The sequence below is a fragment of the Vespula vulgaris genome, chromosome 11 (genome assembly GCF_905475345.1).
Source record: "Vespula vulgaris chromosome 11, iyVesVulg1.1, whole genome shotgun sequence".
In the NCBI taxonomy this organism is placed as follows: Eukaryota; Metazoa; Arthropoda; class Insecta; order Hymenoptera; family Vespidae; genus Vespula; species Vespula vulgaris.
This window is the reverse complement of record NC_066596.1, coordinates 426,578-449,641: the sequence shown is the minus strand read 5'-3', so window position 1 is coordinate 449,641 and position 23,064 is coordinate 426,578. Positions and strand designations below refer to the sequence as shown.

General features: G+C 30.8%; 4 protein-coding genes across 6 annotated transcripts in view; 2 read left to right on the top strand and 2 right to left on the bottom strand.

The window, feature by feature from the left end:
* Positions 1–11,972, top strand: part of LOC127067817 (ras guanine nucleotide exchange factor P-like) — an 88,732-nt gene extending 76,760 nt beyond the window's left edge. For both annotated transcript variants that reach the window (XM_051003179.1, XM_051003178.1), the window contains exon 4: positions 8,010–11,972. In XM_051003179.1, the coding sequence (XP_050859136.1) occupies positions 8,010–8,203 (194 nt within the window). In that variant the 3' untranslated portion in view covers positions 8,204–11,972. The remainder of the gene's footprint in view (positions 1–8,009) is intronic.
* A 447-nt stretch (positions 11,973–12,419) lies between these two features.
* On the top strand, positions 12,420–19,383 carry LOC127067640 (ESF1 homolog). The gene is made up of 8 exons (XM_051002831.1): positions 12,420–12,481; positions 12,873–13,507; positions 13,600–13,778; positions 14,113–14,217; positions 14,293–14,493; positions 14,565–14,787; positions 14,857–15,617; positions 15,683–19,383. Exons 2-8 carry the CDS (start codon positions 12,886–12,888, stop codon positions 15,785–15,787), a joined length of 2,196 nt encoding a protein of 731 aa, XP_050858788.1. The 5' UTR covers positions 12,420–12,481; positions 12,873–12,885; the 3' UTR covers positions 15,788–19,383.
* On the bottom strand, positions 17,409–21,109 carry LOC127067639 (zinc finger protein 135-like). 2 transcript variants are annotated; one of them, XM_051002830.1, is made up of 8 exons: positions 20,758–21,107; positions 20,294–20,434; positions 20,029–20,131; positions 19,639–19,958; positions 18,955–19,323; positions 18,477–18,834; positions 18,100–18,401; positions 17,409–17,985 (listed from the first exon to the last, which is right to left on the bottom strand). In XM_051002830.1, the coding sequence occupies exons 2-8, from the start codon at positions 20,417–20,419 to the stop codon at positions 17,434–17,436; spliced, it is 2,130 nt and encodes a 709-aa protein (XP_050858787.1). In that variant the 5' UTR covers positions 20,420–20,434; positions 20,758–21,107; the 3' UTR covers positions 17,409–17,433. The 2 variants fall into 2 exon arrangements, with proteins under 2 accessions (XP_050858787.1, XP_050858786.1); XM_051002829.1 differs by having other exon boundaries at positions 20,294–21,109.
* Positions 21,110–21,479: 370 nt separating this feature from the next.
* On the bottom strand, positions 21,480–22,872 carry LOC127067647 (thioredoxin domain-containing protein 15). Its single transcript, XM_051002844.1, has 4 exons — positions 22,548–22,872; positions 22,254–22,450; positions 21,948–22,174; positions 21,480–21,876 (listed from the first exon to the last, which is right to left on the bottom strand). Exons 1-4 carry the CDS (start codon positions 22,591–22,593, stop codon positions 21,522–21,524), a joined length of 825 nt encoding a protein of 274 aa, XP_050858801.1. The 5' UTR covers positions 22,594–22,872; the 3' UTR covers positions 21,480–21,521.
* Positions 22,873–23,064: the final 192 nt, after the last annotated feature.

Below are 23,064 nucleotides of genomic sequence, written 5' to 3'. Positions count from 1 at the left end.
CTACATATATACATACAGGGTGTCTCAATAATTTTATTACAAAGTGATATCTCCGTTACTTTTAATGATACAAGAAAATGTTGAAGAAACGAATTGTTTGGTTTCAAAAGGGCATATATTGTTATGTAAATCAATTTTTTTAATTTCAAGGTCATTGAAATTTCAAAAAATGGGATTATATATTTCTATCATCGCGACATAATATCCAATATGAAGATAAATCAAACAATCTATAATACTATGATCTCCATATGACTTTGAGTAAAAAAAAACTTCATAAAAGTTTAGTTGCTAGAAAACATTTCCGCGGCTTAAAGATATCAAATATGGTAAAGTGACGGATTTCCGGCTCATAATGCATCAATAATCCGTCAAGTGTCAGACGAAAAATTTCTGCTATGCTGAATCAATCGAGGGATAAATATTCAATGACCCGAACGTTTACCAGATTTTATAGCTTTATTTTTTTCTCTAGGATGCGATTAAATGAATAATTCATGATAGAAGACATTCCCACAACACCGGAAACTATGAAAAAATTATATATGGTAATATTGGTTATAAACAGGGCCAAATCATTGATCGTTTAAAGAAATGTATTGAAGTTGATGAACATCGTTTTGAGCATTTATTAAAATAAATTTTTATTTATTAATCTTTTTATTATAATTATTTCATTATTTATATGAATTCTTTAACTTTTACGATTTTTTTATTTAAGGTCACGTTAAAATCATAGTATTATAAATCGTTGAATTCGTTTTCACCTTGGTTAACACATTGCGACAATGAAAATGTGTAATTCCATTTAAAAAAATGTCGATGATCTTGAAATCTCAAAAAAAATAACTGAGAAAATATCGATCCATATCGTAATGTGTATCTCTTTGAACCAAACAATTCGTTCTTTCGGAATTTTCTTGTATCATCGAGAGTAACGAAGAAATCGATTTGTAACATTGTTGAGACACTTTGTGTATATATAGACACACACACACTATATATATATATATATATATATATATATATATATATATATAATATAGGTGCGTATGTACTAAGTGTATCATATATATATATATATATATGAAAAAGGAAAAGAGGAAACCATACTCATAACATAAACACGTACATACATATGTATATGTATGGACTCAACTAGTTTGAGAATCTCACTTCTCAATTATGGAACGCAGTGGCGTAGTTAGCGGTTCGAGAGCCTCAGGCACGTGGCGCGTTCTTCTTGAATGAACGGCCGAGATCCTCTACGTGCCTTTTCACGAAAGAACCGTGCATTCACCGCTCCAGTCTCTCTCACTCTTTCTCACTCTTTCTCTCTCTCTCTCTCTCTCTCTCTCTCTCTCTCTATCTATCTATCTCTATCTCTATCTCTCTCTGTTTTTCTTTCTCTCACTCCTACTCAAACCACACACGCGCGAGCGCTCGTGTACGTAACATGCTACGTGTATAAAGACGGAATTTTATACACGACACACGTACGAGATAGCACGTTATTTCTTCTTTCTTTCTCTATGTCACTTTACTTTCCTATTTTTTCTGATACACAATACTCCTATTCTCTTTTTTACTATTTCTTTTTTTCTTATAAAAAATAAATTATGCTATACATCTAATTCGCATTCAATATTATTTATTTACTTTTCACTTTTTTATGAAACACTATACTTTCTTCTTTTTTTTTTCTTCTCATAATTGCCCTTTTCTTATAAAATATAAATCTTTGTAGAATATCTCTCCCTCTTCCTCTCTCTTTCTCTCTCTCTCTCTCTCTCTCCCTCCCTCCCTCCCTCTCTCTCTCTCTCTCTCTCTCTCTGTTTCACTTGCTATATGCGAATAGCAATATGTGTTTCTTCCAAAGCTCTTTGAACGTACACATACATTTATAAACACAAGTATACAATGCGTGGTTGTGTATGCCGAGAAAGATGATCGTCACGTACGTGTGAGTACGCGAGGCGAGCAACATTCCTGTTTCATCTACACTTCCAACTTTGGCGTACATCTCTTCTCCCATCTCCCTTCTCTCACTCGTTCTATCTCTTTTTCTCTATCGACCTGCCGGCGAACGCTGTTTACAAGCGTACCGTAAAAAATCGAAGAGGCACTATTTATAGTGAAGAGGAGACTTCGCACGGCGCCTAGTTCTGAATTCTCCTTCTTCTTCTTCGCTTTTTTCTTTTACGTTATACGATACATTTTGCTCTGTTAACTCGCTACAATCAAATTTTTTTGTCTAAAAAAAAATATATGTATAAGTAAAATAGTAAAAGAAGTAAATATTAACCCTTCGAATATGAACTATAAAAATTTATAATTTTGTGAACAATTTTATACAAAATAAACAAATTCGAAATTTTGAAATAACTTTTATCTTCATCGAATAATTATATAAAATAAAAAATAAGAAATTGTGATGCTTAATTTTCTTAGCAAATGTTTTTTAACAGTGTTTTCTTCATCTATTATGCGATTATCAATATTAGGTATCACTATCAATAATATTTATACGATGTCGAAGGAATAATATTGATTACTCTTCGTTCGAGTCAGAATCTAACAAAAATTCATCTGATTTATAGTCACTAATATCTTTTATTTTAATATCTTCCAATTTTTTGTTCTGCCTTTCAATTTCCGTATTTCTTTGACCTTTATAGCTGCATGATATTATTAGAGAAGAAAAAAAATTGTTATTTTTTATCATGATAAGGAAGTCACAGATACGTTATATGAAAGCTACATTATAGAGTAATAAAATTATTACATAAACATGATAAAAAAAAGAGACAAAAGGAAACTTCATAATTATTATACAATGTTTTTCTTATTTATTACACAGAGTAATTGCTATTTATCATTTCAAAAATAATTTAATTCAATAAACACTCCAATTGGAGAAATATTAACTATATAGATAGGTTTATCTAGATATTGAATTGATGTAAAAGTTTGTAAACATTTTATTTACTAAAAATAATAAATTCGAAGTTTAAGCATCAACCCAATATATGATATAACAATAATATGAGCCATACTCATTCGCGGCGAAAAAAACGTGAAATATGACTTAAAATAAAATATGTATGTACAACATCGAAATTATATGATATCGAAAAAGCTAATCAGAATATATAAGCAAATAATAGATAATAATAGTATTTCAATCATCTTTCAACTTTTTTATTTGTTTTATTTTTTCTTTCATTTTATTTTCTACAAATTGTTTCAATCTATCGATTGCTTCGGAAAGTAAATTCGAATCGGTAGTATATATTGGCCCGGGTGAAAGTGATCCAAAATTATCGAGGACGGCCCGAGGCAAATTAAGCATCATCGCATGCTTCGAACAAACGCTCGAACCTTCTTTCCTTTCTTCCTTCTTTCCTTCCTTCTTTTCTTTCTCCCTTTCGATCGTTGCTCGCGGCTTTGCGGGCGATATCGAATTAACGAGGAGAAACTATGTGAGATAAAATGGTCCGTCCAACCGCGATAAATTCCACAGACAATACTTGTTGCGTGTATCGATTTCTGTTCTTTTTACGATAATCGAATCGTATCGTATCTCAAAGACATCCGATCGGCGATTCAAAAAATGATAAATCATTTTTGTCCATTATATCAACTTGTTATAATAATAATAAATAAATTATAACCTTATAATTCTTATACTGTGAGTTATGAAATTTCATATGGAGTATGATATTTATGATATGTACAAGTACATATTAAATTGGTACAAAAATAATTGCGATTTTTGTTATTTTGCATTTGGAGCCAATTTTTCTACGTCTTTTATCTTTATTGTAATATATTACAAAGAATGAAATTGGTACTGCTGAGTTTTGTTTATATTATTGTTTTTATCGTTTAGTATTGTCCGAGTGTAAGCTCTTAAATTAACCATGGAAAACAAGAAAATTCGCTCTATTTTATTGTATCAGTTTAAATTGGGACATAAAACAGGAAAAACTGTTTAAAATATCAACCATACTTTTGACCAAAAGACCATTAGCGAACGTACAGTTCAACATTGGTTCCAAAAATTTCATAATGGAAACGAAAGCTTTCAAGATGAGGAGGGTCTTTTATTAATTGACAATTAAATGTAATTTAAGGGTCATTATTGAAACGGACTTTACATAAAACAACTCGAGAAATTGCAGAACTCAACGTCGATCATTCAACGATGTACATCTTTAAATTTCGCAATTATAAACCTCAATTATTTTTGCATTAATCTAATATTGCCTACATATTGTAGTATTGTTATATATAACATAATATATTATTTATTTCATTACAATAAACATATAAAATACATCATATAAATTATATGTAGCACAAACATTACGTAACAATACCTATAATAAATCATATAATAAATAAACATTATAAAAATAAATATAATGTTTATTTTGCATTATTATAACGTTATATAAAATACGTTTATTATATTATTATGAAATCAATTAATTAATAATTTATTTTCTTATGTATATATACATAACAAATCCAGAATCGTAAAAAGCAATGTTCAAAGCACTCACTCGATCGAGTTTCTCGATATAATCCGATCTGTAGAGGAGCTCCTAAGATTTCAATCGTAGCTCGGATGATTTAACACCTTTTTCTCGGTAACGGCAATCTGTCAGTTATTCTCCCGTCCTCCCCCTTCTCTCTCACTCACTCTTTCTCTCTCTCTCTCTCTCTCTCTCTCTCTCTCTCTCTCTCTCTCTCTCTCTCTCTCTCCTCGCATTGCTATGGGATTCATTCACGACACGAGCCTCGTAGTTTTTTGCCACGGTAAAGTATCAAAGAAAATGCCGCAGTCTCGTGTGCGAGCTACTCGTCGATCCTGTCACGTGGTCATCCTCAGAGAAGAAAAAAGAAAAAGAAAGAATAAATGAATAATTTTCTGTCGGATGCTGTCTCCGAACCAAAATCTTGATCTACTTGACCGCTTGTTTCTTCTTCTTTTCTTTTTTTCTTTCTTTCTTTTCCTATTTCTCGTCTTTTTTTCCTATTATTTATTGATTTAGTAAGAAATATAAAATATATATATATATTTTATTATTTCAATTAGTTTTGAAAAAGAATTAAATAAAAAAGAAAAATATATTTAATAAGATTAATCAATTATCAATTATTTTTTATAGTATTTTTAATAATAATACTAATACTAATAATAATAATAATAATAATAATAATAGAGTAATGTATTGAACATATTTACTCGCTATTTCTATTTCTTTCTCTTTCCAATCTCTTCTCACAGTCCGCCGAGTGGAAGAAAATATTCTGACGGATTCTCACGAACGTGTACTACCCGTGAATGGACGTGGTTCGTGGTGGTAACACGCCGATCGTATGAGAGTCTATGCGTGTGCCAACCATGGACCGGTTGGGATCCTTTCTATAGAGAGAGAAAGAGAGAAAGAGAGAGAAAGAGAGAGAAGGAGAGAGACCGTTGCACGAGCCGACGAAACGAGTTGGGATGAGTGGGTGTATTTCTTAGCTATCGAGAGAAACAGAGAAAGAGAAAGAGAAAGAGAGAGAGAGATTCCTGTCCTCTTCTTCCTTCCCCTCCCCCTTCAACCATAACCTCCTCCTTCATTCTTTCTCTCCGTATGCGCACGTTTATCGAACTTTCGACGTTTCCCGATTGTTCTTCGATCATGTTAAGAAGAAAATAATATTTTTATTTCAACTAGTAAAAGGATTATTATTTATTTAGTTGATAGTAAAATGAATTTGTGATCAAAGTAATATGGTATGATTATTGAAAAAGTTTTTTCTGCTTTTTAAGTAACAAAAAAAATCATTTGCATACCGTTTGTTAATGTTTAATTAATAATTTATTAATATTTAATATATTTCTCTATTTATATTAACGAGTTCTTCCCATCTTGATAGAAACTCTTAAATTCCTAATCGATAAAATGATTCGTTCTTGAAAGTTAAAAACTTATTCAATGATCGAATAGATGTTTTCGATAGACGTAATAAATAATATTCCTGAAAAAATATTTCAGAAAAACCTTTTTGTCAAATTAATTATCATTGATAGTTAGCGAAAAATAGCTGAATTTATTTTTAAGAGCAACAAGAGTCTGAATTTGTAATTTTTAAATTGAAAATAGTTTTAAAATGCTCAAGACGTAACCTCATAATTGTTTTCTGTAATCACAATATTGATAGTATTATTTTTCGTTTCATTTGTTTTCAATGTCATAATTACATAATCTAATTTTGACATTAATTAAAAAGAAGCGAATTTGATTTAAAAGATCGTTGATTATTCGTCAATTAGGATTCGAAAACTTGTATGGGAATACAAACGTGGAATTGACTATACCTTCGTGGTTTAACATCGATGATATTCGTAAATCGGTATCATTAGTTGCTCACGAAGCTTTGCGTGAGAAATTGTTATTTCAAAGTGTATCTAACGGGAACATTAGGCTGTACCACGGAGACGCGATTACATCTTGACGAAGAAAATCTTACGAAATTCGATACCGTATAACTAACTAGCATCTGTGTATGTGTATACACGCAATATATATATATATATATATATATGTTTGTATTGTACTATATATAGTACGTATAATACACGTCGCCCTAATCGTCGTGCCCCCGACCGGCTGCCTTGGCGAAGTTAATTGGCAAATGTTAACTGGAATGCGGACGGGTAAGCAAACCGTATCCGCATCGTTGAACTTACCACTCGCCAATACGTGTATATATGTAGTATACATGCGTGGATTAGAACATATTTACGATACAAAAATATATATATTATTTAAAAAAATATGTATCTATATATATGTATGAGTGTGTATGTGTGTGTGTGTGTGGTTATATGTATATACATATATACATATATATAATATATTTTTTAAATAATCTTTGAAAAGTATAGTTATATATACATACATATATACACATTATATATATATATATATATATATATATATATATATATATATATTAATAAAACTATCCATTTGTTTTAGATTATTTTAAAAATAAATCTTTATTGTTTATTAATTATTTTTAAATGTAACTTTATTTGATAACAATTATTGTTGAAATAAAAAAAAAAGTTTGTTTAATAAAACAAAATTTTGCATGCATAAGAAGATAAAAGCACTTAATATAAGAGTAAGAGACAAAGGAGAAACTATTCCAAGAGAGTTATACATATATGTCACGGTTTCTTCGTGTCGATAAAGAGAAAGATAGAAAAGGGGTAGGCTTTGTTAATCAGCCAAAGTTAGAGTTGCAACGGAATGCAGGCATGCGCGTTCGCGGTAGCTCTATCTCTCGTCCTGTTGCATCCTGCAACTGCCTCGGATCGGCACTCTACGAGAGTAGGCTCGCAGGCTTATACAGGTGAGCGTGTTGCAGCATGCGAGTACAGTTAAAGGTCACCGCGGCATCTCGGCCGTGTGTGCGCCAGAGAGAGAGAGAGAGAAAGAGAGGACGAATCTTCTGGCAAAGAGCAAACGCTTTGTTCCCTCTAATAGGTATCCCTTTCTTTGAGCCAACTAATCAAAATGGTGACAATATCAGCGATAAGGAAATATTCACACTTTTTCTTTTTGATTTATTAGAGAATAATATCTTTTTCAAAGATAAACATTCTTTTATCTGTAAACAAATTTGATAAATTTTCGATCACGTGATATAATTCACCCTGTATAAACACATAGATACATTTAACATGCATATATTCTATTAGGTTCATCGAAAAATTTTATGTTTTATTTACATAAAAATTTCTTTTATATTTAAAAATTATTCGACGCGTTAAACCCAGAAAACTTTTCGGTAAATCTGATATGTACTATAGATAATGCTATGTTTATATATGTTTACATTTTTTTATATGTACATTTAACACATAAAAATTTGTTCTCGTTTAAAAAAAGCAAAGAAAAAGAAAAAATGAATCTGACATGTTTCGTTAATTATGTTTGCAGGGGAAAAACCGTACCAGTGTCAGTGGCCGGAATGCGAATGGCGATTCGCGAGAAGCGACGAATTAACGCGGCATTATCGGAAGCATACTGGCGCGAAACCGTTCAAATGCGCTGTCTGCGAGCGATCGTTCGCGAGGAGCGACCATCTCGCGTTGCACATGAAGCGACATCTACCGAAGCAGCATACCAAGTGAACTACCTGCCATGGTTACGTAGACGAACTCCTCGACGAAACGAAGAGAATTGAAGAAGAAAAAGAAGAAAATATATCGACGGTGCTTCCTCACTCGTCGAAAGAGAAGAAAAATTCGACGACGCTACTTTATAGATCGTAGAAGCAACGAGTGAAAAGGAAAAACAGTCATCGTCGAATCGTTTCAATCTTTTTTCTCATCCTTAGAATGGATACTTTTCGATCTCTCTTTTCGATATATCGAACGATACTTGTCGTATCGATATTCGAACAAATTCGTTACTAGAAAAATAAATTATCTATACCGGGAAAAAAAAAACAAGAACGAATAATTTATAAATGCTGACACGCAAAATAAATGTATGTATACCTGCTTTTTGAAATCAGGTAACTTTTTTTCTCATATTGATAATGAACGAAGATATGCTCCGAAAAGAAAACGTTTACTCAATTTTAAAGAGCGTCTGATCGTTATCGTTGTTGCATCTGTAAGTCTAGTCTCTTGCGAATCATTCAGAAAGATGATCGAAAAACGTTGTTCTAGGAGACACGAAAGAGAGAGTACGTTCGAGTACTTACATACCTACTCGCTTAGTATCTCAACGAAACGATTTATTCCGAACGATCGCATGGTTAAGACGATCACGATCTTTACTCTCGATGGATTTTTTTTTCGTCGTTTCGATTGCACCGCTTACGTAGATAAATTAAAGGTAATTCGACATCGACAGAAATTAAAAGGAAAATAGGAGAGAAAAAACAAGATCGGTCGCCTTGCTTCGAGAGAAATTCAATTTTCAAAGGCTTGGTATTATAAAACTTTCGCGTTAAGATTTCGAGAATGCATGATCGCTTTGTTTTGTATGTATGTATGTATTACTACTACTACTACTACTATTACTACTACTACAACGTTCGCAAGAGAGGCCGGACAAAATATTCATTCTCGACACTTAGCTAATCTAAAAGATTCTCATCGCGTGTATATACATATACACACACGTACACACAGAGACACAGACACACAGACACAACTCTACGTATGTATGCTCTTATCCTCTCTTTCTCTGTCTCTCTCTCTCTCTCTTTCTCTGTCTCTCTGTCTCTCTCCCTCTCTCCCTCTCTCTCTCTCTCTCTCTCTCTCTCTCTCTCTCATCGTATTTATTACATTGTTATACATAGCATGGTATGTAAAAGAACGCTTCACCAAAATATGATATCTTTTAACAGATATCGATATTTTCCATCGACAATTGCGTGAGATCGGGAACGTAATATTTTGCTCGGCTTTTGCTCGCTGTGGCTGGACCACAAAAAGAAAAGAAAAAAAAAAGAAAAAGGAAAGTTCCGAATGATTCGAAGAATTTGAATTTACTTGCCGCCAAAGAAGAAGAAAAAAAGAAAGATGGTGGCTAACGGAGCTTGGCGAACATTTTCTTCGATTCTCGGGACGAAGCTATCGAGAGAGTCCAACAACGTGTGGTTTACCTCGATATTTGTTCACCGGTTAAGGAGGTTATGACGAAACGTATGCCTTCGTGATTGTACGCCGATGGTGTGGGTGGTTGCGAGGAAATATTTCGTCACAGCGTTATGTGTTCTCTCTCACAGAAAGAAAGAGAGAGAGAGAGAGAGAGAGAGAGAGAAAGAGAAAGAGAGAGAGAGCAAGAGAGAGAGAGAGAGAGGGACGATGCAGATATTGCAGTACGTTCCTCTCCGTTCAAGCTTTAGCCGTAGATATCTCGTCTCGGATATCTTACTTTCCGAATCGAAGTGTTTTACGATCGTAAACTAGGTTAGGACAACGTGACCTAAGGTGCAAAGGGTTTCGAGAAGAGAAGCCAAAGCTTCCTTTCGCCGCGATTATTTGCCGACGTAAACAATGATTTCAACGTTATTACGTGTGAAATAATCAATGCGGATTGTAGTCCAGATATTTTCCAAGCGTTTCACGTTCTAATGTATTACGAGTGCTATGTTTGCGAAACGTTATAAAAATAAAGAAAAAAATTTTATATAGCATTTTATTTTCACTGTATTATCTTCGCGAATATTAGTAGGAGTAAAAAAAGAAATGGTCAAGCAAATTCAAGAATAATTAAGCAATTAGAAAAATGTTGTAAACATGAAACAAACATCGTGTATATCCTTATAACTATTAAAATCGGAAATTGGCCTAGGCACGTTGGAACGACCAAAAGATAAAAAAAGTCATGCATGTCGATACGAAACGGCTGATATCCCGTGATGCCTCATGTACAAATTCGTTTAGGAGGTTTTAACGATTATTAGAGATTTAAGACGTCTTTTAAGGACGTATCAAGTACGAGTAATAAATGGAGAGACTACCCTATACACACGAACACAACACAACACACACGGACACGCACACACGTTCCGAAACGTATCGGTATATATCGTTTCGTAATTCGTATCTCTATTAAAATTAAATCTACGCACTTGTGTATGTATACGTGTATAAAAAGGAGCAAGAAGACAACAAAAAAAAAACATTGCAAATACCTAATACCCACTGTAGTTAGTGTAATATTATTTGTATAGCGTCGCCTCGTATTACAACGAGGATACTATTCCGTGTACTTTGAACCCTCCGTCAAGCCCTTTTCCTCTTCTTTATTAATCTATCTCTATAGAATTTCTTCTATTTTAGAACGCGATATCGCAAACTTCGTCTAATAGCGAGCAGCGAGAACGTACATTTGTGATAACACGAAAGGACCTCGAAGAATCGTTCGCAAAAAGAACACAAATTTTAACGCTTTCACGTTAGAAACGACGAGGTAAAATTTATATCGATTTTCAACATTTTTCGTAATCGATCCTAAACAATCCTTTTTCTAACACAATTTATTTCAAGCGTAATAATCAACAAACTGTTTAATAAAATTAATTCTACATTCTAATATCCGTTGAACTATTAGCTTTTCTTAATACGATACTATATCGCTCTCTGGTAAATGTTAAAAATTAATTAATCCACGGATATCTGTTGGTTATTATAAAAATGTTCGAAATTACGTCCCAGAAAATAATTAGAAAAAATAATGAAATAAATCGCACTAAGTCTGATCTATTAGATTTTACGATCAATCTTATTGGTCTTTTATTCGTTTATTCGAAAATGCGTCGATCGTTGTTGTCGCATAAGTTGTATCATAAGTGTATATATAGCGCGTATTACTTCACACTACATGTCTCATATGAACTAATTAAAAGGTAATCAAAAATAATCGAACATATACGCGCTTTATATCACACTATGCGTATTTGCGATGGAACGTGAGAAAAATAAAGAAAAAAAATTAAAATCGTCGCAATCTATGTATTTATAATATCTATCTTTCTCTATCGCATTTCTCGTTAACCGCTCGTTATTATAAAGAATCGTTATCGAACAAAATATGTCTAACTTAAGCCTATTTTACCTCATCCAATATGGTATCAACCTCTAGACCATCTTTTATTATGTACTCCTCTCATCAGGCAGACGAATTTCACAGTCGGACTCGTTCGTCGTACCGATCTATTTTAATTTTAATATACGAGATATACCTCATGTTATGTGAAAAGAAAAAAGAAAATAAACGAGAGAGAAAGAGGGAGAGTGGGAGAGAGAGAGAGAGAGAAGAGTGGAATCGAACATTCGTGCACATTTCCTATTTGATTTCCTACGGTTTGTCCATAATGTTTATAAGATGCTGTAATTTGTGTGTCGTGTAATTTAAATATACGATGATATATATATTATATATATAATATGTATTTATATGTATACGTAATATACAATTCCTATTCGATCGAATATATTCATATTTTTCTTTCATTTTAGACTGCACTATTTCTGGAAAAATAATAAAAATGGCGACTTTTTATTCCAAGATAGGAAACTAATAAGTTTATTTTAGATATAGTTTGCTTCAATGATATACATTTAAAAGTAAAACTAATAGAAAGTACGATCAAAATGATTTTATTCGTTAACAGATTATGCATTATTAATAATGCGCACATATTTTTAAATTATTTCACATATTCATCATTTTCGCAGAAATTACAAATTGTTTAATTTTGTTTCAACGGCTAAACTCACCCAGTATTTCCATCTAGCGGCAAACGTGAAATCAATTTTCAAAACGGCTTGGCTAGTTTGTATATTTTCAATCGATATTATAACGATCGTCTTTATCAACGGAAATATATAAACATCATTTTTAACAAAACGTGCAATAAGTGTATCAGTCCACGTGGGAAAATACACGTGCGTATTTTTAAAATTTTTTAATAATAAATTTTTGCTACGTTTAAATGCATTTATTTTTGTTATAATTATTTTTGTAATTAAAATCGATTTAACGAAACAACATTGCTAAAGGTAAAGCTTTTCTTTTAAACATAACCTGAAAAGAAACACATCATAAGACATTTGGTAACTAATACGATATTTTATATTATAAAATCATTTTCTAATTATAATAATTTTTACAAATATAAAATTGTATATTACTTGATATTTCGCTCATTAAATTATAAAAGCTTAGCTGATTTTTATTCATGTTCTGAAATAGACTAGTGATAATTTGTAGTATTAAATTTATAATATATTAACGTAGTTAAATAGTTTATTCTTATTTTATTTCATACATTTACAGTGAAGCCATCATTATGGATACCATAATTACTGATAAACGCTTTGCGCATATTACCAGAGATCCTAAATTTAAACGGATTCCAAAAATTGGACGTAAAATTAAAATAGATAAGAGATTTCAAAGTATGTTTAAAGATAAAAAATTTTCAATAAAGTATACAATTGATAAACGTGGAAAACGTATTAACCAAACTTCAACGGAAAATCTTAGGAAATATTATGAACTAACTAGTAGTGAAGACGAAGCTGCTGCACCTGAAGCTAGTTCCAAAACAAAAAAGGCTAGAAAGAAAGGAATACTGAAGCGTAGTAATGGAGAAGCAGAAAATGAGGGTGTGGTCCACCAGAAAGACGATTCAAACGAATATATTTCTGATCAAGATAACTTAATATCTATAAAATCAAAGGAAAGTACGAGTGTAGATATAAATACTGATAACTCATCAGATACAACTGATTTAGATTCAGATTTGAGAGAAAATGAAAAACAATTACATATAAAAAGTAAAGATGAAAATTTAAAACTAACAGATCAAGTGAAAGAAAGATTACAAGATCTTTCTGTTAATTATGCTAGAGGTGAAGGAGTTTTATTAACTGATAGTTCTTCCGATGAAGAAAGTTCCGAGTACAGTGGTAATGTATTATACATATTATCTTGCTATTACAGCTTAATTGTAACAAAATTGTTACATAAATAACTAAAAACATATTCATTTAACATTTAGATGAAAGTGAAGACATAGAACATCGTTGGGGTGAATTAGATAAAGATGCGGAAACGACAGAAGAAAGCACTCATCGATTAGCTATCTGCAATATGGATTGGGATAGAATACGCGCTGTGGATTTAATGGTTCTATTTAATTCATTTTTACCCAGTGGTGGCCTTATTTATTCTATTAAGGTAATATTAATTATTCTTAACTAAAAACATACATTTTATTGAAGTATTAACGGTAGAACTACTATCCCAGATTTACATTAACAATTATCAACAGTATATTAACTAACATATAATACAATATTCTGGATATTAAAATATATCATATATGTATCTTAAAATTAACAAAAGAGGAAAACGAATTTTTTAAATGCATCATTTATATAATAAAAAAAAATTATAATTCCTCGAAAAAACATGGCGAAATTTCGGATAGAAATGGTTGTAAAAACGGTTGAAACCAATTTTTTGACTAATCGAGTGTTAACACTTGTTACAAACTCTGCCAATATTACAGATTTATCCATCAGAATTTGGTTTACAACGTATGAAAGAAGAAGAAATAAAAGGACCGGTAGAATTGGTTAATAATAAAACAGAAGAAATTCATAGTAAAAGTGATGTAAGTTCGATAATTTATAGCACGTATAAACATTCTATAAAAATAAACGTATTTATTTCTTCTTAACTATTATAGAATGAAGAGGGCTCAGATTATCATATGGAAAAATTAAGAAGATATCAATTAAACCGATTAAAGTATTATTATGCAGTGTTGGAATGTGATTCCGTAGAAACAGCAAACAAAATTTACACCGAGTGTGATGGTATTGAATACGAATCCACAGCAACAAAATTAGATTTAAGATTTATACCAAATGACATGACATTCGATCAGGTATGAAAATTCTTTATCTTTATTTATTATAAACTTTACTTCGTGTATTATAAAAAAATATTGTATTTTAGGAACCTCGAGAAGTATGTACTGAATTACCGGAACTTTCAAAATATCAACCACGTCAATTTACAACTACTGCATTGCAACAAGTGAAGGTAGAATTAACTTGGGATGAAACAAATCTAGAAAGAGAAGAAATAGCGAATAAGCTTAATTCTGGAAAAATTAACGAAATAAATGAAAATGATTTACAAGCCTATTTAGCAAATGCAACTAGTGATGATGATACAGGTATTTGTCATTGATAGTAATTATAAATATTTTTACATCATGATAATATATAATATGTCCGTATTTTAGACAAGGAAAGTGGACAAAATAATACACGTGAAACAGAAAATCAAGATGATCCAAATGCATCTAATGATCCCATTGAGAAATATAAGTCCTTATTGAAACAGTTAGACAAAGATGAAGAAGCGAAGAAAAAAAAAGATGTTGAATTAGAATTTACATGGGGTATAGGAACGAAGGAGAAAGCAGAAAAATTGGTCAAAGAAAAACTAAATAAGGACGAAGATTTGACTCCCTTCGAAGAATATTTAGCAAAGCGAAAGGCCAAACAGAAAGCAAGAAAGGAAGAATTAAAGAAATTTAAGGAATTACGCGACGATAATATACTGACTTCGGGAGATTCTGACATTGATTCTTCTAAGGAGAGAAATGGCCAATTACGTTACAAAAAACAAAAAATACCTGAAGAAAATAACGACGTGAATTCGTCTACAGAAGATGGAGAAACGAAACGTGCAGATGAATTAGAATTACTTTTAATGGATGAAACTGAGACTGAAAATAAGAAACATTTTAACATGAAAAAAATTGAAGCTAATACAGATTTATCAAAATCTAAACGTAAGAGATTGAAGAAAAAACAAAATCTACAAGAAATTGAGAAGGACGATTTTGAAGTGAACGTGAAGGACACTAGATTTGCTGCACTCTATACATCGCATTATTTCAATATTGATCCTGCAGATCCTCATTACAGAAAAACTAAGGGCACTGAAGCGTTAATTCAAGAGAAATTAAAAAGAAGAGCCGAGGATATTCCAGTCAATGTAAGTACTACGTCATATTGTATCATGATAAATTTTTATACAATTTTTTTTTTTTTTTACATTAGGAGACGGAAAATGGAAAGAAACCATTCAAAATTAATAAAAAATTGGATGTAGAATTACAAGCGTTAGTTAAGTCTATAAAGAGAAATACTAATACTAAATACTAAAACTAGATTTCAACCATTAAAATGATAACTTTGACGGTAAAATTTTATCTAAAAAGAAAAAAAGTTAAAAAAAAAACTATATCATTCAAATTCTTTCAAATATCGAACGTATATCTATTACTATTTAAATTTTACCAAATGTATTGGTATAATGAGGATTGTATTGTGAAAAATGCATGATTGTTGTAATACGTTTTATTAGAGCACGGATTTCATAAGCAATGTTTATTACATATTACACGTGAATATATAAACATCTATATAAACATCAATTTTAACACAGTCACTTACAACATTTACTTTTCTTTTTTTTTCACACACATTTAGTAATTCATTTTCATTCTTTCCAACATATTAAATAAACATTCTTGTCGTAAAATAATTAGCAAAATTTGATTTGTACTCATTTAGATTATAACTTAATCAGTCAATCTCAGATTTATCTGAGTCAGCATTGCTTTTATTTCAAAACTATCAAATATGAAAATTAAAAAACTACAATTTTATGATTTCCACAGAATGAAGTGTACTATCGTAAAAACAAATAGTTTATTATGTTCATATTATTTTTCATTTAATATCTCTAGAGATAATAGGAAAACGGACATTTAACAATTAGGGTAATGAACATTCATATACTCGATTAATGATTAGGATTATTTTTACACATTTTATGCAATGCACTATTTCTCAAACTTGCTTCCAAAATAAATACTCTTTTTAGCAATCAATATAGCTAACAATATTTTGTAACTATAAAAGATATGTCTATTATCAGTACTGTACATAGGATTATTGTATTTTATAAAATAACTAACAAATTTATATGTTAATCAGTTCCGCTTCAAATCTAAAATTAGATGCTTTTTAAAGAATAGTTATATGTATCTCTGATCTATTGCAAAGCCATAACAAAGAATTTCAAAGTTTGAAAATATATAATGCAATTACAGTAAATATTACTCGATACATTTTTATCTACAACGAAGATAGAAAAGTGACGTATATTATTGTCTAAATATACATATTTTTTTCTCATTCAGAGAAACAAACGATGAGGAAGACTGAAAAGATCTTTCAACAAAAATAACATTGTCTAAGAAAAACAGAATGACAACATTGGATTCTGTGTATAAAATCAGAAGCGGTCTGATTATATTCTTTTTACTTTCATTAGTTTCAATATAGATAAATAAATCATCTAAGTAATATTAATATGATATTCACTCACTTAATTTAAAATTTCCATTTAACTCGATCAGGATATACAAATTTATGAATTTAACTTAGTAAAAAATACATTTCTCGAGGCCTTTAATTGATGTAAACTAAAAACAATAACTTTCGAAAATATTTTTCTTTTGTTATTTGCTTTCAAACTGAAGTAAAAGTTCGATGCAATGACATTAACAAACCTATGTTTATACCATAAAATTACATTACTATCACAAATCGGAGTTATAAATTATATTACATTATAACATTTTTGTAAGAATTATGAATTTTACAAAAATTTTTAAGAAGAATTGACGCTAATAGCATTTAAATACCATATAGTTAGACGGAATCCAATCTTTTCGTTCCCTAACGAATAAACACACAGAAAACAGCGAACTACGAATTAAAACGACTAGATTATCACGATTTTAATCTGTATCTTCTGCCCCAGAAGATTGTGCGACTGTTACAGAAGGTGGTATAATTAATTTATCATCTTCCATATCCTCTTCTGGAAACAAGAAGTTATCGCCTTCGCGTACTTCTTCTTCTCGGGCAGGTTCCGGTGGAATCGATGTATCTTGACCATGCTGTTTCAAGTGATCTTTTAAAGCAAATGCTCTGCCATAAGATGCACCACAGACATAGCAACTAAACTTTAAATTATTATCTTTTTTGTGTGTTTGGATATGTGCTCTTGCTGCATATAAGGATGCGAAAGGTCTGGAGCATTCAGTACAACGGAATGGCTTTGTATGACTGTTCTTATGACCAGCTAATTGAACTCTGGTTTTAAAAGTTTTGGGACAGTAAGGACAAGTATAAGCACGCTCTTCTCCATGCGTAAGTAAATGATGATTATATACTGAAGAAGCTTTAAATCTTTTGCCACAATGTTGACATCCATATGGTCTTACTCCTGTATGCGTCCTCATATGTAATGTCAAGCAGTATGAAACACGGAAGGTTTTACCACAAACCTAACAAGGGAAAGATAATCGTTTCTTTCTAAAGATGTTTTATACTAATATTGCATACAAATTAATGTAAGAATCATAAAAATATAAAAAGAGAAAGAAAGATATGATGCATACTTCGCAAACATGAGGCTTCTCTCCAGTATGAATACGTTCGTGTTTTACTTTCTCATGTGGTCTAGTAAATCGTCGACCGCAGTGTTGGCATTGATAAGGTTTCTGTGTTTCGACAGATTCACTTACTTCATTTACAACGGGAGGAGTCGGAGATTGTGACTGACTCAATTCGTTGTGCACTGCAGCGTGCATCGCCAAACTATCGGCAGAATCAAACTTTCTATTACATATTGTACACGTTACGGAATCACCTGTATGCAGCGACATGTGTGCTTCTTTATACGATTCTGATAAGGTTTTACCTATAAATGGTTAACGACACACTTAATGAAAGAATACAATTTATTATTTATTATCTACACAAAAGATGAAATTACCACACTCAGGACAAGTAAATGTTGCGTCAAGAGTTCCTTCTGGTGCATCGACATGTCGTGCTCTCACTGGCGCATGCATTCGAGAATGCAATCGTAAGCTTTTGTGCGAACAAAACTCAGTACCACATGTAGTGCATAGGAACACTTGTTGATTAGAATCAGTGTCACCTTCATGTATCTTTGAATGAATTTGTAATGCGTTTGGTGTAGCAAATGCTTGATCACAAATGTCACAATGATTATTACCATTAGGACATATATGTTCTTCAAAACATGCTAATTTTGTAAATTGCTGCGAACACTGATTACATTTGTACATTTTCGAAGGGGCAGTGGGAGCTGTAGTTTTCTCACTCACCTTGATATATAAAATATAAGCTAAGTCGTTACAGATATTATTTAATTATAATATTTTACAATTCTATTATATTGTATAGTTATATATTGTATAGTTTGTACTATTCAAGAAATGCCATACCTTCACGCCTTCTACATTAGAAAAAAATTTCTCGATCATCGGCGCCTTCGTGGATTGAGTCGGTGGTGCGGTTGAAGTTTTATCCCAAAATTTTTCTATTTGTACAACTTTTCTAGTATATAATCTTCCTTCGCTATCTACACATTCTTCGCTACAAAGGGTATTCATAGTTTCAGGTTGTGGATTAATAGCATTCTCAGATTCACTTGGAACAGTAGCAGAAGTCGTAGGTACGGATGGTAACTCATCTAATGGCTCTGCCATTTCAAGCAATACTTCTTGACCATCATGATACTGTTTTATATGTTCCAAAACAGAATTGAAGCTCATGTCACAACTTGTACAACTATAAACTGCTTCTGGTTCTAGCTGTGACAAACAATAATGTCCTTTAAAACTAACAATAAAGATATAAACTTAACACTTCAACACCCATATTTAAATTATTATAAATACTATTTTTGTAATATTTTAAAGATACTTTTCTAATGAAACATCCCTTTTGTGATAAACTCTGAAATTAATAGATAAAAAATGCCATCATCAATTTTTAAAAGAATTATTTTAGACCTATGAATCGGAGAAATAAAGGTAAATATTATAAATTGTATATGAAGATTCCAATCATATACATGCATGTGCAAAGATATAAAAGACAACAACATGTACTTCCTTTACTTTTACCTCACAGATTTCCTGCTTAACACGAAGTAATGCAGGATCATTAATTTCACCAACATCATTTATATGGTCCAAATTTATCAAAGTACTAGTATCTCCAACCAAAAGTTCAGAACTACTGGATAAAATGGTAATTATATTTTTATCTGCTGATTTATCTTCTATGCCAGATGTTGATGGAGTCACTAATGAATTTGAAGTTGAAGATTCTTCTACTGTTTCATTAATAATACTGTTTAATTTTTCAGTCATATTGAAGTCCAGTGAATTATGATCTACTTGTGATTTGTCTGTGTCCATCTTTTCTATTACTTTAATGTCTCCTAGTATTTATGTCAGAAATAATATTCAATAGAATAAAATAAATATACATGAAAGAAAATTGTTACACACCATTTTCATCAACTTGAATGGTTTCAGATCCTCCTACTATCATAATACCACTATTATTTACAGTTGCTAAAAAGGTTTGATTAATTTGCTCGATATTTGTATCCTAAAATAATATATATAATATATTTCATATATGTAAAATACATAAATATGATGTTTAAAACATATATAATAACAAATAAACAAATTTTATAAATAGTAAATATATAATAACATTAGCACAAGACTATACATTTTCGTATCGTAAATTCGAAACATGATATACCATTAAAACTTCGGAAGCTGTGACAGTTTCTTTCGAAGTTTCTTGCTCCATATTTTCTTTATTAACTTGATGTATCTCCTGTTCTGAGTCTTGGCCACATCGATCCAAATGTTGTATCAACGCCATTACCGAATCTGAACGCTGCGAACATCCAGGACAATACAAATTGTCCGTCATGCTGAGCAAGTGGTACTTCAAAGACTGTGGATCGTTAAATGTTTCACCACAGCACATCGGGCAAATTAGATTCAATGATCCCATCTTTTTTTTTTATAACTCTTTTTTATAACAATCTACCTAATCTTTTATCTATTAATTGTATTCAAATGTCTCTTAATCTAATCTAAATTTAAATTAAATTTGCACACAATTTTTTTTATAGAAGAGCTAACCTGACGTCGAACGATAAAAAATATACACAATCTAAATTTATAAAAGCACCGAACAAAGTCATTTTATCTGACCTGATATGTCAGCTTTCTTGTAAAAAGTCCACTTATTTGTAGTTATTCTGTTTTCAAAAAGAATCACCACTTTCAACCGGCATCAACGGTAATAACAAATCCATTAGAGACGAACTTCAGCGCAAACAATTGCCGTACACAACAATCATGAAGTTAGGGAAGTGATAAGCGAATCGCGAAGTCGGCCATTACAGGCACAACGCAAATCTGATGAGTAACTATCGAAGTCAAGTTCATGTTCGTCAAAATAAAAAATAATATAGGTTTTTTTAATATCCAAAATATAAAATGAAAACGTAATGTAGCTTTTTCCAATATCAAAATCATTATGTATGAATTTTATCAATCTTAATTGTTATAATATTTAACATTTGATAACATTCTATGGCTTTTATAATCAATTTTTATCAGTATTTAGACACTCAATTGACAAAAAATGCGCAATAAAATTATTGCTGACCTAAATTTTGGTATACGACAATAAATTTGTACAAATAATAATTATTACATATAAACAAAAAAAATACTACCGTAATAAATTATATTAATTTATATGAAATACTTTCTACTTTAATAGTTATGATCATCGTATAAAAAAAATTGAATAATTAGTATACATTATAGTAAAAGTAAAATAATGGGTACATTATTCGGTTTTAAAGATGATATATATTTTTACTTATCAATATCAAATATCACAATACTATTATTCTTAGTCAAACTTTTTTAGTTGGATGAACATATTTATTTTATTTACAAAAAATTTAATCTACATGCTCGTGCTGTGCGTTACTTTCTCGCCATGTATTTTGAACTAATTCAATGAACTGTTGCCACCATCTGCTTTTTGATGTGAAATATAAAGTACATGCAGCAATAAAAACCCAAGATAGTACTAAACAATAATCGGTTTCATTGGAAGGTGTGCTAGGTACTGGACCACTAAAATCTGCAGATGTAACAAATAAAGAACCACTTGTTTGAAACATTGTAAGATGTGTAATAAATTTTGCAAATAACTCCAGAGTGTAAACAGTGCTATTAAATTTAGCTACAGGTTTTCCATTATGTACTAGCATCAATGTTGGTACTCCTACTATTCCATATTGTGCATTAAAGCTACAAATAAAAAAAAATAATTTAGAAGATAAATATTGTACATTTAAAATTGCAGTTTATTAATTACATACCTTTGATGTCTTATTGCATCTATAGCTATACATTTTATGTGAGGAAATGATCTTGGTAATGCATTGAAATGTGGTGCTGCTTGACTACTGAAAACACACCATCTTGCATAAAACAAAACTAATACGCATGTTCCTGGTTGTTGTCTACCATCCTTGTCATTTCTAGTTCGGTTTGACGGTCCAGGTTCTAAGATCAGCAATTCCATAAATCTTGTTGCGTTGACTAACTATAAGTAATATTATATAAGATTATATAGACTTTTAAGCTTATCAATGATAAATAAGTAATTTATAATACTGTCTTACTTCCACCGGTCCATAAGTCTTGTCGGTTAAACAATTTACTTTTGTTGTACTAGGTACAGAACTATTTTCTAATGATACATTCGTCGTTGGTTCTAAAACTTCTTGAATAGCAGTTACATCATTATCAGAGAGATTATCCTCAGATTTTATTTGTACAGCACATTCGTCAGTCTGTCCGAATACACTTATTATCGAAGCTAAATAATATTAATAATAACATTAAAATTGCAAATTTATAAATTATCCTTTTATTTGTATCAATTCATATTAAATTGGAATACTAAGAATTCTCACCTAGTACTAGCATAAATAAACTTAATCTTCTTTCTAAAATATACATCTTACGTATATAACCTAATAGCGCAAGTTGAACATTTATTTACTAGAACAAATATATAGAATGCAAACGAATAGCTTAATCAAAAAATTAGTTACACATGAATTACTATAAGATTAATGTATTATTATGTTTGAAAGATAGTTTACGAATTTCAATTCATCCAAATATATTTGCATTATTTTCATTTTCACTTATCGTTTATTAATCATCAACTTTCGACTTTCATAATCTAAGAAAATCGATTGTCCAAGCTAAACATAACTAATATCAATAACAGATACGCCAACGATATTACAGCTATTTGAGGTTAAACTGATAGTCTCAATTTTAGTAGCGCCCTCGTCCATAGAAAAATTTTGGAAGGAACAAAAATATTTTTTACAGAAAATAATTAAATCCATGTAATTGGAAAAACTTGTTATTTTAATAATAAAATATGGTACCAAAATTGTATATTTATCAAAATTTTCA